This window comes from Ooceraea biroi, chromosome 6 (assembly GCF_003672135.1).
Source record: "Ooceraea biroi isolate clonal line C1 chromosome 6, Obir_v5.4, whole genome shotgun sequence".
Classification (NCBI taxonomy): domain Eukaryota; kingdom Metazoa; phylum Arthropoda; class Insecta; order Hymenoptera; family Formicidae; genus Ooceraea; species Ooceraea biroi.
In genome coordinates, this window is record NC_039511.1 from 14,297 (window position 1) to 33,154 (window position 18,858).

The window sequence follows — 18,858 nt, forward strand, 5'->3', positions numbered from 1 at the left end:
GCGGATACAAAGACGTCGAAACACAAGCCGCGTTATGCGAACAATGCAAATCCTCACGAATCGGACCATCTATCATAACGCGTACGCGAAAACGGAGACTCATAAATTGAACATCGGACCCCGTGTGATTGATGTAATCTGTATCTATTGTTCCGCATCATTAACGACTTACCGACCGGCCCATAGATGCACGCGTTGTTATAACGAAATCATTGGTTTAATTAGGGGAAGTAAATTCAAATAAATTCGCCATCGACCATCCCTTTATTGAACCGAAATTTTTCACAAAGAGCGACCCTGCCACCCTTCCGCGGGAACTGCACTCCTGGCGAAATTACTCTGATCACGAGTATCCCCGGGTAGAATCCTCGGATTCGGTAACCCGAAACAGTGATCTAGTCCCGTGCTACACGTCGAGTCCTGCATTCCAAAATTTGCAGCCGCGATTAGCCGGGACGTAACACCACTGGTTGTTTGGTTAGACCCCAGGATTCTCGGTTGTCAGCAAACACTCGTTCGCCTGATGCAATCTTCCGGTGGCTCGTTCCAATACTCACTCGAATAGTTATATTTATACCGCGCACTACTGACTTGTGTAATAATAAATCGAGGGGTTCTAGGTTCTCGTAAATAATCACAAAATTATAATTAAAAATAAGTATAATTGGTAATTCAAACAGTTATGATGAATACAAAAATTATAAACGCTATTATTACAATGGTTATAATTGTGGTCTGCTAAAGATACGTGTAAACTAAACTAAATCTTAACTAGAAATTTAAATTCAACTTAATAAGACTCCGGAGGGATGGAGAAAGTTAGGAATAGAAGTTGACGGTACCGCGTCCCGAACACAAGTGTCTGAATCGGCGGAACATTGCTCCTGCATGGCCTGAGTGTGGAGGGGGGCTGACGTCACATTTGGTGACCCTTCCACTCTGATTCTTATTTCCTTCTCTCTTCGCTATTACGCTATTACGCAACATATGCTTAACGTTATTTATTGTAAAGTGTATTGATAATATTACGATGCATATCTTACCATTTACGTGTATTACCTGTGACAATATAGTAATTAAAGGTGACCAAATTGGTGGATGATTTATTTATACTATAAAGTTCGAAAATTTGACGGGGACGTCACAATATCCGCTGTGCCAAGACATCCCCAAGGACGACCCTCGACGAAACCATTACAATAGACTGGCGCAAGGAAGCAAGGTGCAGAGCTGGATCGAGAACAATCAGGAACATTCTTGTAAGTAAAATTACGGTCGCAGCAAGATTTCATTCCTACTAGAATTATATATATATTTGTCGTTTTAATACCAAAATATTATTTTTACTCCACTTTAGTATTAGAATATTATTAACCGATCATTATAAAGTGAGAAGAATCATAATTGATCTATCGTCGCAATCATCTTAATGACTTGTTAATGGAATTGTTTATTCAAAGTCAAAAGTGAAGGAACTACAATGGATTATTAACGAAATCATTTATCTAAACTGGAAGTGAAAGGCAGAGCTAATTACTTGTATCATAATCAACCTAATGAAATTTTAATGGAACTGTGTCTGAAATCAAAGAGAAAGGAATGACAATTAGTCACTAGTGGAACTATTTACCTAATTCAAAGGAGAAAGCTAGAGTTAATTACCTATCGTCACAATCAATTTAGTGGATTGTGTCACGTCCGGGGAAGTGAGAACGTTGCTAACCTGGTTTCTGTGCTAACCTAGCCCTCGGTAGTTTAACATCAGATACTCTCTTTTGATTTAGGGTCAATCTGCATACACCGACTTTACCCGGACTGGAGAGAGTTTGGATCAACTTACAATGATGACAATGTTATCTTTCTGAATCAAAACTATGAATGTATAATTGTTGATTATAAGTCCATTACTCAATGATGCTTGTATTATTTATTACTATGAATTAAATCTAGGTAATAACGACAAAGGAAAATAATAAACATAACTGGTACTAACCAACTAATTAAATAGTATAACTCAAGTAGTATAACTCAAGTAGGATGACCCAAGTAGTAACTAATGTCACGTTCGGGAGGTGTAAATAAAATATTAACTATTAAATGATTATAACTTTATTCTTCAGTAGATGGTTCCAATTCTTCTGGAATTTCGTGTGTTACAGTGGTGTTATTGGCATTGTCGATTAAGGTTACCCGAACAAATCTCTCTAATTGCATGAAGTATGAGTTTATTATTGGATCAGGTCGGGGATTCTGAATCAACTCTATTTCCTCAATAAATTCTATGTCAGATTCATCGCAAGTTAAATTGATAATTTCAGATTCCTCAGTAATAGGTTGAGGTAAAGATCCTGTTCCTGGATCCTCAGATTCAGCGGATGTATCGTCGCTTCCCGAAGGAGTATGTTGAGGAAAGTTACTGTTGGTAAGTGACGAAATTAAGGGCACCTCTTTGCCCTCAGTCGAGGTCGAATGGACCTGATTAATGTTTCGCTCCGAATGTTGTTCAGTTTTATTAAGATTTTCCAAAAACCTTGCAAATTGTTCTCGGTGTAATTTTTGGAGGTATTCAATTCTTTCCTTTTTTCGCGTCCAGCTCTATGGCGCCTTTTCTTTACCATCTACATAAAACAATATTTTTAATGTACTTAGAGCACTTTTTGCTCCTTAAAGCGAGTAAACACTTAAGTACCTACCCTTATTCCAAAATTGTTTTCCATAACCACGATAAGTTTTCTAGATATTTTCCCTCTTTAATTCTAAATATAATAATAAAAAGATTACAAATAAATACTGGTTCAAAAGTTATTAATAGCGTATATTATACTATGTTCCTTGAGAATTAATAATAGTAATAATCTAAGGTTATTACTCAAGAGTAGTAATATAAAAAAAAATAATCCTGGAACAATCTGTAGCTCGGAAATGGATTAATGAAATGGATTACAGCAAATATTGCTGTGATTGCTTGGTGAAAACAAAATATAGGTAGTATAAGTATATAGGCGTACTAAAATATTTATTTCACACTTCAAGGTCCCAAATTTGGAACCTTATATTCTTCATTGTTGGATTAACGGTAAAATAAGTGGTATAAACTAATAAAATCGTATCGTAGACGGACAACTTCAAGTAGTATAAGTAAGTTAATAAACAGTTGTAAGGCAAGCGGATTAAACGTCCAACAATATATCGGTAAGTAGTACAAGTAAATAAGTAGTATGAATTAAATTAAAGTCATGTTACAAGCGAATTAAACGCTTGATATAATAAATTATAAGTAAAATAATAGTGATATGAATCAATGACAAAGGTATATCGCAGGCGGATAAACGCCGATTGGTATAGGTATATAAAAAAATGAATAACTAGTACAACTCAATGAAAGATTTTATATCATAAGCGAAGTAAACGCTTAGTAGTGTAATTATAGGTAATACTACTATTCTAAGGATAATTAAAATTGTATCATAAAAGAAATGGACGCTTAATAATATAACTAAAGGTGTATAGCCAATTGTATAGCTATAAGTAATATAAGTATTAAAGGGTTGTATCAAAAGCGGAATGGACACTTAATAATATAACTGTAAGTAGTAATGGATCAACAAATCAAATATTAAGGAGGGAAAAAATAAGGAATTATGCTGATAATACGAGCAAATTGATGCTAGTAGTATAGTCATAAATGGTATCGCCTAGTAGTAATATAGCTCGAAATAGTATAAATAAAATTAAACTAAAACAAGTCGGACTATCAGCGGATAAATGCCAGGTAAAATAAGGAAAGGTAGTATAAATCTTTTAAAGAATATTTTAAGGATCATATAAATGAATAATTAATTAAGGTAAAGAGGGTACAAAAGTTACAAAATAAATGATGAATTAATAAGTAAACTGTTACTGAATGTAGATATAATATAATTGTGTTACAGAGAGCTTAAATACAAATGTCGTATGAATATAAAATAAAGTCGTATGAGTTGGCAAACAACAATTAAGAATAGTGGGTATACAATAAGAATTCAAACTTGGTACAAATCTACTCACAAGTGTTCGCAGGAATCTGGACCCTCAGGCCAGGAAGCACTTAAAAGCAGCAGCGAGAAATAATTGTTAAACAAACTCCACTGATTCTAAATTAGGTTGATGCCTTAGTAGCGACTCAACGCTATAATGCAAATCAAGTAATAGCAAATTATAAATGACTGACAAGTACTGAGTTAGGTAGACGCTTTATTAGCGACGTAACGCTATAAAGCAAAGTGACGAAAGTAATGATCAAATAATAAGTCAAGAGTCTTCCAAAAAGAGTAGTCGTAGTAGTGACGCTCCCTTGCTGCTGCACCAAGTCTTATACTAAACTTTTTAGGGCTGAGTCCCTGTCGCTCGAGAAGGGGTTACAAAAAGTGGGGACCTTATAATTAAATGCAAAGTTACAATAGTAGGGAGGCTACCCCTTGATCGCTGATTGGTTCCACGCTCTTAAAATTATTAATGGTGGGATCGAGACCTTGTAAAGTCTGGTGGGGACGATGAGCTCAATGCTTTGGTTAGATAAAATTATTTTTCTCCCAATGTTCAACATAAAATTCTCAGTACGAATTTATCGCATAAGCTGTTGGACTTATGGTCAACAGAAATTTCTCCGTACTAAATAATCGGAACATCCGGTATGACTTTCAGTCAACTAAAAATTTAACGATTAAATTTACCGAAGAGACTGTTATGTCTTTTGATTAAGACAGTGGGCACCGATTATTACTTTAATCTGGCGTCAGTAAATCGCCGCCTTAAGAATTAATATTTCATGGTTCGCGTCCCGTTAATTATTTTTTTTTTATTTTTATTTTATTTTAATATTAAAAGTCTTTAATAAACCAATAAAAACAATATATCTAGTTTAAAACATGAATATTGCATGATTAGTATTAAAAATATGAAAAAATATAAAGTATTAGTAACAGGAGCACATAGCAAGTAAGGAAGTAAAGCCTCGAGTTTAATATATCCTAGTTCGCGCCCCGTTAATTAAATTTTTTTTTCTTTTATTATAATATTAAAAATCTTTAATAAACCTATAAAGACAATATATCCAATTTAAAATCCGAATATTGCATGATTAAAATTAAGATATGAAAAAAATATAAAGGTAACCTTACATGGTAGTAGTACGAATCAACCAATAATGGTACTAAATTATAAGTGATTATTTTCTGTTAATGAAATAATCTTCAATTAACACCTTGTCCACTGTATTACTCAATCCCAACAAATGAAATATTAAAATTATTAATTTAACCTAAATTTCTACAACCTTATGCATTAATTATTTATAAGGTCCCTTGTACCACTGGATAATAATTTAATGCATTCAGTTAATTAATATTAGTGTAACCTTGTGTATTATACTTTAACGCACTACTGTAGCGTTTCTTATTAATAATAATTATTCATATACCTTAACCTATTGATTAGTTATTATATTAATGCTAGTCATTATAATATCTTCCATGAAATAAAATAATGAATTAATAATTCAATACAAGTAATATTAAAATAATTAATAGTATTGCAATTTAATGCATTAAAATTGTTTCTTACTACACAAATTAGCAACTTAATGTTACAAAGCGCATGAAGTTCCTTAACCGCTTTAAAGTGTTTGAAACATTACAAAGCGTACGAAATGTTGTAAACGCTATGTGGTCCATATAAAATAACTAAATGCCTAAGTTTACAATTTAACGCATCATTATAATGTTCTTTATTCTACGATTAATAATCATTCATATATTTAACTGATTAACTAAATGTTATATGTATATTAATGATGGTATATTAAATAATCACTCTTATTAAATGAATAATGAATCATAATGCCACAGCGAGCTAATAACTAATAATGTAATAATCAAATGCCTATATTAAATATGTTTTTTCGCAAATTGGTTTTTCGTTATTCATAGTTAATTATTAATTAATTAATTGATTTTAACTTAATTTGTTTAAATCCATATAACCTTTTAAACTACTGATAATTTATTAAAATCTTTTACACCAAACGTAATAAAAATAATGTATATTTGTTTACTGAATAGTAACTTTTCGATTTTTGCAATATCTCGTGAAGTAATAATGTTAAAACGCAAATTTTTCCACAGGTACCATCAGACTGGCGAAAAATGGTGCTCAACGAGAGTTGTTGGTCATTTCTAAATTAATAAGTTTTTCATACATTTGATGGTACCGTTGAGTTCCTCTTATTACCCACAATAACGCTATATAATTATAAAAAATTATTTCCCAACGGATAAGATTTTCATTGCTTAGTTAACAAATAAAAATGGTGACAATTTTAAAATTCCAAATTCCTACGGTCCCTTAATATCATTCATGGATTATTATTTTATGTTTCTTATTTATCTAACTTTATTCCTTCAATTATTATAAACAATAACCTATGATTTTTTTCATAACAAATGCACTCAAATGTTCTATGCATTTTTGTTATACTCGCAGATGACTATATAATCGTATAATTAAATATATCATAAATGTTATTGTTATTATAAAATTTGTTTGTTTATACCAAATTTCATTATATTCAAAAAATGTAATTTGCTCCTATATTTAATTGATCTCCTTAATGTAACAGTGTATATAAAATATATTGTTATAGGGCGCCCTAAATTATTTATATGTATATAGTATGTCTAATAGCTAACGTTATGAAATATCCAAAAATTACTACAAGTACAGTATTAAACGTATTATAATGGCTTTTTAGTGGATTTTCATTTTTATTCATGTTTTTATGGTTTTTTCATTCTTTTATATATATATAAGTATCTCTTCCCGTTCATAAAAGGCTACTACGTAACTTAGGTAATAATTATGATTCTAAATTTAGTATATTGTATTGGTTTTACTCGTTTGTGTTTTTTGGATTTTTCCTTTTTCCTTCTTAACCATTGATTAGCAACATTAATAATGATTAATAAAATAAAATAGTAATATGTTCGCTACAATAGTTGGTACCTATCGAAGGCCGGTAATTGGTTAAGTAGTGAATATGCGTTTGCCGGTAACCTGTCTTATATGGTTATACATTGTCGTAACAACTTATGATGTACTTTGGTTGACGATAAATGTCAATGGTAAGTTATAATATTAACAATATGTTGGTAGTTTATACCTTAATTCTAGCGATTAATTCATAAATGCGTTGAATAAGCAAAAATAAAATTTTTAAGGTTATTGGACATCGCAGGATGTCACAATTGTTAATAGAATTGTTTGTCGAAATCCATAAGCGAAAGGGACCATAGGAGGACATCGTGCAATGTGCCGTGGAATTATACGACGAAACGGTTCCACTCAGCTCGTGAACCCAGTTGTCGAATATCAACGTCGAACTGCAGTTGTCTCGTGCATGAAATACACCGCGTATTTGCCTGATTTCAGTCGAATCCTGATTTGCGAAAGGTGCCTCAATAATTTCAGCGAAATCCCTTACCCTGAGGGACAATATCCCACGCGTATTTCGAAACACGACTTGTACGTCGGATTTAACCGTCACGTCCCTACGTGTGAATTGTGTCGCACGAATCTCGCAACATACGCCCCGTTTTACACTTGCGACAATTGCTCGGACAACTATCTCGAACTCATTGAACAACTACGGGATACCGGTGAGAGCATTTACGAACTACCTGACCCAACTGTGATTCGTTTTCAAGGTGATTACATGGGTAGGGCCTCTTCCTCGACCGACCAGTAGACGCGTCTTCCTCGCGAATAACCTTGATTGCGGGTATCCCCGGGTAGAGTTTCGCGACTCCGCGACCCGTAATAGCGATCGTGTCCCGTCTACGTCCAGACTCGCCCTCTCGTGGCACTGATCCGGCGTGACGTAACAGGAGATCAATTCAGGATGGACGCGGTGGCGGGTTATGAAAGGTACAAATGTGTTTGGACCAGCGTTCCCGACTGCGTCCCTGAGAGCAGGTATATTTATAGATCCTGGTCCGCAGGTTACAGTATTAGGTGGAAGTGGAAGAGAGTAAGTGGGGAAGAAATTCAGGAAGTACTCGATTAACAGGTGGAAAGCGCCCTGGGAGAATTCCCTTAACGCTGAGATGGTCGGGATGGGTAGCCCGGAAAACTCAGGATTTTCAGGGACTGGAGGTTGTGGGGGAAAATATGATTCGGTACTCAGTTCGGGAATTGGGGAAGGGATGGCCGAGTTCAGGATCTGCTCGAGCTCTGGAGAGGGGATGGTGAATACCACCGCGGAGACAATTCATGGAGGGAAAGAGGGGAGTAGCTGGGAGAAGAGGGTGGATTCGCGTTTGTTGAAGTAGGAGACGGAATATCTATTGAAAGGGGTGTTAGCCGCTCAGTTGTATCGCAAGGTTTTCTCGGTTCTTTGGTTGTTACCGGTTCGGAGAAGGGTGCCCTTGGTCGAACGTCACTAATTCTGCCGGCGAGGAATTATTCAATTCTGTCGGCGAGGATTACCCAATTCTGCCGGCGAACTACTCCGTCCGCGATTAATATTGGCCACTAAAAACGGAAATAAGAACGGAATACTTTTGTTCGAGAATTACGAAAAAGAAACCACGAAACGGTTGGAGGGGAGTAGAATGAAATTATTATGCAAACTTAGGCTTACTTTTCTTTCGTTCTGCTCTTCGGATGGAGTTGTTCTTCAATAGGTTGGATGAGGGAGCCAACCGGACCAGAGAGTCTTCGGGTGAGTCTATCACTGACTCTATTTCTTTTACTCGACGTCCCGATCACGGGAGCGAAACAGTAACGTAATGCAGATTGCAGGCTGACCAAAGATTAAAAGAGGCTCTCTGACCAAATTGTTCTCTTTATATAGAGCTAAAAGAGTATAGGTGGGGGTTATTCTTTTCCCAGAAAAGAAGAAAAACAAAAAAAATTTGTTTCTAATAGAGCGTTTGTTGCTTCTGAATTGCAGTGGTATCTGATGGATTTATGATTTTGTTCTCAAGAGTTAAAGTGCGGCACTTGTGAAGACCCCACCGTTGACCATACATAAGACAATCCACGTTTACGCTTCCCTTAGTTTAAATCTATTTATATCGCGTATCTGGTTCACAACTGCCCATGTATGGCAGAACTTCTCAGTATTTAAATTGGGTGGATTACTTTATTGCCGTCAGCGGGTCACGATTCCTAAGTGCCGCTCCGCTTTTCCAGATCTGGAGCGGTCTTCGCTAAGTGATTTTAGCTATTAACTCCGATTGTTTTTGGCCTATCGAGTGTTTCGGCCGAGCGCTGGCGGGGTTTGAAAAATTGTGAGCCTTATGGTTCGCATATCGCTTCGTGACGCTTGTTAACAATAAGACCACTTGGCCCCTGCACTCGTCCGGTCGTTCTTTCCGCTGGTGGGGATTAGTTGTTACTTGTTACTTTTCTTTATTTTTAAATTTAATATTTTCCCTATGGAAGCGAGGAACCGTGGAGTCTCCTGGACGTAACAGTACTCACGTATGCAATTGGCGATATCGACGGAATAAGATCATGTCGCGAGAAAAAAGAGAGACCAATGCGGAATGCAACAACGAGCCCGTGTCCGAAGAGGAGCTCTCTGACACTGACTCCATGTGGAGTTTAGAACTCAGCAGCGACGAGAAGGATATACCTTACGGCCCGGCGCGGTATCCCGCCGTTGACCGCATAAGGCGGCGGATTGCGGACCTGGAGCGCGGACTTCTCGAAATGCGGAATGAAATGATGAACACCCACGTCAGGATCGTCCACGAGCGCTTGTTCCTTCGAGAGGCGTTTAATAGGGAAAACGTGTTGTAGGAGTTCGTTGAAAACGTGAACGCCATCCTGGAGGAGCCGGAACATGCTCCAGCGCGGCCCGAGCACCCGGCAGCACAGCCTCCCGGAAGCGCCTCAGATGGACACAGTTTACTTGGACACGTTGCAAATGGACACCGTTCATTTGGACACCGTTCATTTAGACACCGAAAATGGCACACCGCTCAAATGGACACCGTGCAGATGGACACCGTTAACTTGCACATCGTGCAGTTGGACACAGAAAAATGTACACCGTTTACTTGGACACCGTTAGTGTGCACATGTATCATTTGGACACAGAAAAATGCACACTGTGCACTTGGACACCGTTCACTTGGACACCGTTCAATTGCGCACCGTTCAGTTGGACACCGTTTATTTCGACACGGAAAGACATGAAAAAAGCGTTTTCCACCCACACACCCTGCGAGGGGGGGTGCGGGTGGGGGGCCGAAGATGCACGGTGTCCATTTGAGCGGTGTGCTATTTTCGGTGTCCAAATGAACGGTGTCTACTTGCAACGTGTCCAAGTGATATACACTCCAGCCTCCCATAGAGCCTCCACGAGAGGAGGCAGAGGAAGTTTGGGGGGGGTCCTACAGACGAGGACGACGAACTCCTCCTTCTCCTGGAGCCTGAGGAGTAACCAGCACAAGTAGACGGTAAGTCACATTAATTACTTCTCTGATTACTTTGATTCAGTTTTATTGCATTTCTTTGTTCTTTGCAATCCCTTATCCTCCATTGCAAGTGCTCACCTTACCTGTTTCCATGTAACGTTAATATCTACTTGCTTTGTCTGTATTCCAGGTAGCCTACAAAGAGATGACGACAAACATGCCGTGTACAATTTTTTATTTTCTTTTTATGCAAGTTGTTGTTATTTTCTTGCAAGTTATTGTTATTTTTATTTATTTTCTTTACTGTATGCTCGCAGAAATAAACGTATATAACTGTGTATCTCTTAATTAATTGCATCTTCTTCGATGTTACTGCATTATCAGGGATTCTCCTGCATTTTGTTTCATTGTTTTCCCATTTGTTGTGATTTTCCTGCATTTTTAGTAATTTCATAGCTTTGAAGGATGTACATGTAACTATAGATTGCATTACGACAATAAAGTACAGATATCTTGTTCGGTACCATTGTTTCGTCACAAACATGAAGATTTTAAACGCACATTTTGAATGTTTGATTCCTTTGTTACATTGCAAATCATATTAGAGTGTTATTTTGGTATCTTAAGGTAGAAGTTGAGAGACAACACATTTGTAATAATACTTATAGGAGTTTACGTCATTTTACAAAGTAATTGATGTACTTTTAGGTGCAAGAAACCCAAAGAATTAATTATCGATAATTATCGCATAATTTGATATTATTCTATAATAAGTATTCCGTTAAACACAAAGTTATGTTCTTAGGTAGCATCAACGTTTGAATTTCCAAACTTCAATGACGTAATCGCGATATAACGAGATATCGTGACACCGACTCCATCTTGTAATCGATTATCGACCGCGCGATCACATGTAGCGCTAGCTACAAATGACGCCATTTCACATGGCGAACAGCGTACGAGCGGAACACCGAGAGGTTCGAGGTTTCCTGTGCGACGTAAGTACGAGTATTTAGTATTCTTTTAAATTCCGTTCGCAGAGTACGATGTAGGTAGCATGATCCCTCCCAAATTGTAGTTACTTTCCTTCCGCGTTAATAAGTCGTCTAGTTCCTGCTATCGTTAATTCACGGACATTTTCGAGGCATACTTTTCAACTCTCAGTAAATTGTGAAAATAAAACTATCCAGCGAACGAATATATCAAGCCAATTGTTATAATATGGGTGTATATCACTTGGACACAGTTCAATTGGACACGTTGCAAATGGACACCGTTCATTTGGACACCGTGTGACATCTTGCGATGTCCAATAACCTTAAAAATTTTATTTTTGCTTATTCAACGCATTTATGAATTAATCGCTAGAATTAAGGTATAAACTACCAACATATTGTTAATATTATAACTTACCATTGACATTTATCGTCAACCAAAGTACATCATAAGTTGTTACCGACAATGTATAACCATATAAGACAGGTTACCGGCAAACGCATATTCACTACTTAACCAATTACCGGCCTTCGATAGGTACCAACTATTGTAGCGAACATATTACTATTTTATTTTATTAATCATTATTAATGTTGCTAATCAATGGTTAAGAAGGAAAAAGGAAAAATCCAAAAAACACAAACGAGTAAAACCAATACAATATACTAAATTTAGAATCATAATTATTACCTAAGTTACGTAGTAGCCTTTTATGAACGGGAAGAGATACTTATATATATATAAAGAATGAAAAAACCATAAAAACATGAATAAAAATGAAAATCCACTAAAAAGCCATTATAATACGTTTTAATACTGTACTTGTAGTAATTTTTGGATATTTCATAACGTTAGCTATTAGACATACTATATACATATAAATAATTTAGGGCGCCCTTATAACAATATATTTTATATACACTGTTACATTAAGGAGATCAATTAAATATAGGAGCAAATTACATTTTTTGAATATAATGAAATTTGGTATAAACAAACAAATTTTATAATAACAATAACATTTATGATATATTTAATTATACGATTATATAGTCATCTGCGAGTATAACAAAAATGCATAGAACATTTGAGTGCATTTGTTATGAAAAAATCATAGGTTATTGTTTATAATAATTGAAGGAATAAAGTTAGATAAATAAGAAACATAAAATAATAATCCATGAATGATATTAAGGGACCGTAGGAATTTGGAATTTTAAAATTGTCACCATTTTTATTTGTTAACTAAGCAATGAAAATCTTATCCGTTGGGAAATAATTTTTTATAATTATATAGCGTTATTGTGGGTAATAAGAGGAACTCAACGGTACCATCAAATGTATGAAAAACTTATTAATTTAGAAATGACCAACAACTCTCGTTGAGCACCATTTTTCGCCAGTCTGATGGTACCTGTGGAAAAATTTGCGTTTTAACATTATTACTTCACGAGATATTGCAAAAATCGAAAAGTTACTATTCAGTAAACAAATATACATTATTTTTTATTACGTTTGGTGTAAAAGATTTTAATAAATTATCAGTAGTTTAAAGGTTATATGGATTTAAACAAATTAAGTTAAAATCAATTAATTAATTAATAATTAACTATGAATAACGAAAAACCAATTGCGAAAAACATATTTAATATAGGCATTTGATTATTACATTATTAGTTATTAGCTCGCTGTGGCATTATGATTCATTATTCATTTAATAAGAGTGATTATTTAAATATACCATCATTAATATACATATAACATTTAGTTAATCAGTTAAAATATATGAATGATTATTAATCGTAGAATAAAGAACATTATAATGATGCGTTAAATTGTAAACTTAGGCATTTAGTTATTTTATATGGACCACATAGCGTTTACAACATTTCGTACGCTTTGTAATGTTTCAAACACTTTAAAGCGGTTAAGGAACTTCATGCGCTTTGTAACATTAAGTTGCTAATTTGTGTAGTAAGAAACAATTTTAATGCATTAAATTGCAATACTATTAATTATTTTAATATTACTTGTATTGAATTATTAATTCATTATTTTATTTCATGGAAGATATTATAATGACTAGCATTAATATAATAACTAATCAATAGGTTAAGGTATATGAATAATTATTATTAATAAGAAACGCTACAGTAGTGCGTTAAAGTATAATACACAAGGTTACACTAATATTAATTAACTGAATGCATTAAATTATTATCCAGTGGTACAAGGGACCTTATAAATAATTAATGCATAAGGTTGTAGAAATTTAGGTTAAATTAATAATTTTAATATTTCATTTGTTGGGATTGAGTAATACAGTGGACAAGGTGTTAATTGAAGATTATTTCATTAACAGAAAATATCACTTATAATTTAGTACCATTATTGGTTGATTCGTACTACTACCATGTAAGGTTACCTTTATATTTTTTTCATATCTTAATTTTAATCATGCAATATTCGGATTTTAAATTGGATATATTGTCTTTATAGGTTTATTAAAGATTTTTAATATTATAATAAAAGAAAAAAAATTTAATTAACGGGGCGCGAACTAGGATATATTAAACTCGAGGCTTTACTTCCTTACTTGCTATGTGCTCCTGTTACTAATACTTTATATTTTTTCATATTTTTAATACTAATCATGCAATATTCATGTTTTAAACTAGATATATTGTTTTTATTGGTTTATTAAAGACTTTTAATATTAAAATAAAATAAAAATAAAAAAAAATAATTAACGGGACGCGAACCATGAAATATTAATTCTTAAGGCGGCGATTTACTGACGCCAGATTAAAGTAATAATCGGTGCCCACTGTCTTAATCAAAAGACATAACAGTCTCTTCGGTAAATTTAATCGTTAAATTTTAGTTGACTGAAAGTCATACCGGATGTTCCGATTATTTAGTACGGAGAAATTTCTGTTGACCATAAGTCCCAACAGCTTATGCGATAAATTCGTACTGAGAATTTTATGTTGAACATTGGGAGAAAAATAATTTTATCTAACCAAAGCATTGAGCTCATCGTCCCCACCAGACTTTACAAGGTCTCGATCCCACCATTAATAATTTTAAGAGCGTGGAACCAATCAGCGATCAAGGGGTAGCCTCCCTACTATTGTAACTTTGCATTTAATTATAAGGTCCCCACTTTTTGTAACCCCTTCTCGAGCGACAGGGACTCAGCCCTAAAAGTTTAGTATAAGACTTGGTGCAGCAGCAAGGGAGCGTCACTACTACGACTACTCTTTTGGAAGACTCTTGACTTATTATTTGATCATTACTTTCGTCACTTTGCTTTATAGCGTTACGTCGCTAATAAAGCGTCTACCTAACTCAGTACTTGTCAGTCATTTATAATTTGCTATTACTTGATTTGCATTATAGCGTTGAGTCGCTACTAAGGCATCAACCTAATTTAGAATCAGTGGAGTTTGTTTAACAATTATTTCTCGCTGCTGCTTTTAAGTGCTTCCTGGCCTGAGGGTCCAGATTCCTGCGAACACTTGTGAGTAGATTTGTACCAAGTTTGAATTCTTATTGTATACCCACTATTCTTAATTGTTGTTTGCCAACTCATACGACTTTATTTTATATTCATACGACATTTGTATTTAAGCTCTCTGTAACACAATTATATTATATCTACATTCAGTAACAGTTTACTTATTAATTCATCATTTATTTTGTAACTTTTGTACCCTCTTTACCTTAATTAATTATTCATTTATATGATCCTTAAAATATTCTTTAAAAGATTTATACTACCTTTCCTTATTTTACCTGGCATTTATCCGCTGATAGTCCGACTTGTTTTAGTTTAATTTTATTTATACTATTTCGAGCTATATTACTACTAGGCGATACCATTTATGACTATACTACTAGCATCAATTTGCTCGTATTATCAGCATAATTCCTTATTTTTTCCCTCCTTAATATTTGATTTGTTGATCCATTACTACTTACAGTTATATTATTAAGTGTCCATTCCGCTTTTGATACAACCCTTTAATACTTATATTACTTATAGCTATACAATTGGCTATACACCTTTAGTTATATTATTAAGCGTCCATTTCTTTTATGATACAATTTTTAATTATCCTTAGAATAGTAGTATTACCTATAATTACACTACTAAGCGTTTACTTCGCTTATGATATAAATCTTTCATTGAGTTGTACTAGTTATTCATTTTTTTATATACCTATACCAATCGGCGTTTATCCGCCTGCGATATACCTTTGTCATTGATTCATATCACTATTATTTTACTTATAATTTATTATATCAAGCGTTTAATTCGCTTGTAACATGACTTTAATTTAATTCATACTACTTATTTACTTGTACTACTTACCGATATATTGTTGGACGTTTAATCCGCTTGCCTTACATCTTTTTATTAACTTACTTATACTACTTGAGTCATTCTACTTGAGTTATACTACTTGAGATATACTATTTAATTATTTGGTTAATACCAGTTATGTTTATTATTTTCCTCTGTCGTTGGTACCTATATTTAATACATAGTAATAAATCTTACTAGCATCATAGAGTCATAGACTATATTTTATTAATCAACAATTATACATTCATAGTTCGATTCTGAAAGATAACCTCGTCATCATTGTAAGTTGATTCAAACTCTCTCCATTCCCGGGTAAAGATGGTGTATGCAGATTGACCCTAAATTAAAAAAGTATCTGATGTTAATTACCGAGGGCTAGGTTAGCACAGAAACCAGGTTAGCAACGTTCTCACCTCCCCGGACGTGACACTTGCCAATCAATGGTCGAATAATTTTTCATTGTTCATAAATTATATCGTTTATTTTTTATTTCTTAATAACTTTTATGTTTCTGTGTACACGCATATTATACCAATAAGAATGTCGGTGAATTTGCAATAATAACTATAGCAGTTTAAAAAGTTTTATTATTTCATTTATTTCGAATGAAAATTATAAAATCCAAATAAAAGTAACCTATCGTCAATATAATAATCTAACTATAAATAATTAGTCAATTAATTGATCTACTTATAAAAATCGTAATACATAATTTTTGTCATTTCCGAAATTTGAAAAGTCATTATTTAAAGTAAGATTATTATGTCACACACGCGCACGCACACATTTAAGTGTAAATATATAAATTTAATACATTAAGAACATAACTGTATAATAAAATTAATATATTAATGGGACGTTCCGCGTCAACCGGATCACCGGCGTCCTCAAATATTGACGTATCGGATCGGGACGAGTAAGGGCTCGAATTGTTCGTCTATTCGAATACTTCTAGACGCCACATGGCCTTTCCGGAAATTCAAAATGGTGGCTTCCAGATGGCACCAAATATACCGAAAGATGCACGAGAACCATAATGTATTTTCAATCAAATCATAAGAAACCCCGAATTTTCAACGTAAAATACGATAGCTCATGTATTTTGATCCGCTAAATCCGAATCTAAGATCAGAATCGACCTTAAACGTTTCAGATCTTCCCTAACCTCAAAAAACAGCTCAAAAACTCCTAAATACGATCAAAAGCGGTTATCCCGATAATATGTTGGATATAGAGCCATTCAATATAGGTTCTGTGGGTATTCGGGTTAGTCTCGGACAGAAGATGAGGCGAGGAATATAATAACTTATTCTTTATTATATTATGTAGAGTAAGTACAATTGTTAAAGGTGTGGTGAAGATTATAGGAACGGCGAACTGCGCCGTGTTTCTCGGGGGGCTGAGCCGGAGTTGTCAGGAGCACGGCTGCTGCTGACTGCCGTCGCTCGTTGTCGTGCTACCTCTCTTTATAGGAGGCTGCGCCGGTGGCGGCGCTGATGTTGTGGAAGGTTAGTTGCGCCTTGTGGCGCGGTGGTGTTACCACGTTTCCTGATCCGGGGAGGATGTTAGTCCCAGATCAGGCCGCTCCCTGTAGAAGATGTGAGGCTTCGTGAGCGTAACCCGGATGGGACCCCCACTTGTTCTTCTCCGGGGATGACGACTCGTCGCTTGACAGGGAGACCCCAGGAGATGTTCGTCTGGGTCCCCTGGTGGACATTCTCTTTGTCCGACGTAGTCCTTGGCGGCAGAGTGGCGGAAGCTCGCCTCTGTCGTGGACTCGTCCTTCTTCGGACGCGTATGTCCCATGGCGACAGAGTTTCCCGTGGAGGCCTCGTTCGACTAGGAGGCGAGAGTGTAAACTCCTTGAGGTTCCACGGGAGCAAGTCGATGCAGGCCCTGGGAGGTGGCTCCTCGTCGTCCGAGTGTGAGAAGGCCGGCTGGGAGCCGGGAACTGGCGACGTTGGCGTCGGTGGTGCGGCTGTGGAAACAGCGGTGAAAACCGGCTGTAAACCGGGGACCGGCGATGATGGTGGCGACGGTTTGGTAGCGGCAGCGGGCTGGCGGCTTGCTGCCGATGGTCGGATTATCACTTGGGCCGGTGCTCTTCTCCTCTTGAGCGCCCTTGGCGAAATGAGCTGAGCCACTCGTGGTGTTGCTAGCGGTGCTCGTGGTGTCAAGGCTCGTCGTACCTTCGATGTCGCTGGCAGCGCAGGTACAGAGATGGCCGCGATGGCCGGAGCTTCAGGAAAACGGTCAGGAGTGGGAACTTCTACTGCCGTGGAGATGGCCTGCGATGTACTATTATTGGCCATCTAGGTCGTGTAGGTTTGCGTTCCGTACTAGCGTCGGATTTCCTACACCCAGCGCCTCGGAGCTCGAGAAAGCTGGGTGTGATGATCGAGCTCTGCCGCGCGGTCTTATATACCCGCAGTAAACCGCTGTTGCATGCGAGAGCGCGGTGGCGGCATGCGACGCCTAGCGGCGTTCTGCGAATCGAGTCGCGCGCGGCGGCCTACGGGCGCGCGGCTGGCGGCGTGTGTGCGGCGTGTTGCCGTTCTGCAGGCGCACGACATTTTTGCCGTCCTGCAGGCGTCACGTCGCCACAGGTTCTAATACTAGTATTTGGTTCATCGAGTCTAAATTATATACTACGATCACCCTGGAACGTCACAGTTGTCCCCAAACCACAAAAAATACCTCAAAACTCGCTAAAAACGATCTGAAAGTAAGACTGATGCTGTCCAGCCGGTTAAGGCAAGACCAAACGTTGCCAGGCCAAGACAAGACAAATCATCGCTCTGCTAATTATGGCTAGTTTCGTGCACTCTTACATTTTTCTGCTTCTCAAGCGTCGTTCCGCTTTCGGTGATTGAGATATTTCTCCGATCTCATATGCAACTGTAGCCATAGGTTTTGGAGCACCCGAATATCGCATTACTTGCAATGTATCATTAGATTGAGGTATGAATGCGTGAGCTATTTGTATTCTCGTAACAGGTGGAGCGTTGCAAAATCTCTTAGCAAGGAACT

The 18,858-nt window shown here is 36.2% G+C and overlaps 1 protein-coding gene across 1 annotated transcript; it reads right to left on the reverse strand.

Moving 5' to 3' along the window:
* Positions 1-17,393: 17,393 nt before the first annotated feature.
* On the reverse strand, positions 17,394-18,140 carry LOC113562109 (proline-rich receptor-like protein kinase PERK9). The gene has a single exon (XM_026970415.1). It carries the CDS (start codon positions 18,138-18,140, stop codon positions 17,394-17,396), a length of 747 nt encoding a protein of 248 aa, XP_026826216.1.
* Between the last annotated feature and the right edge of the window lie 718 nt (positions 18,141-18,858).

Excerpts from the sequence above, each read along its gene's own strand:
- LOC113562109 (XM_026970415.1), bottom strand. The coding sequence starts at position 18,140 with ATGGCCAATAATAGTACATCGCAGGCCATCTCCACGGCAGTAGAAGTT.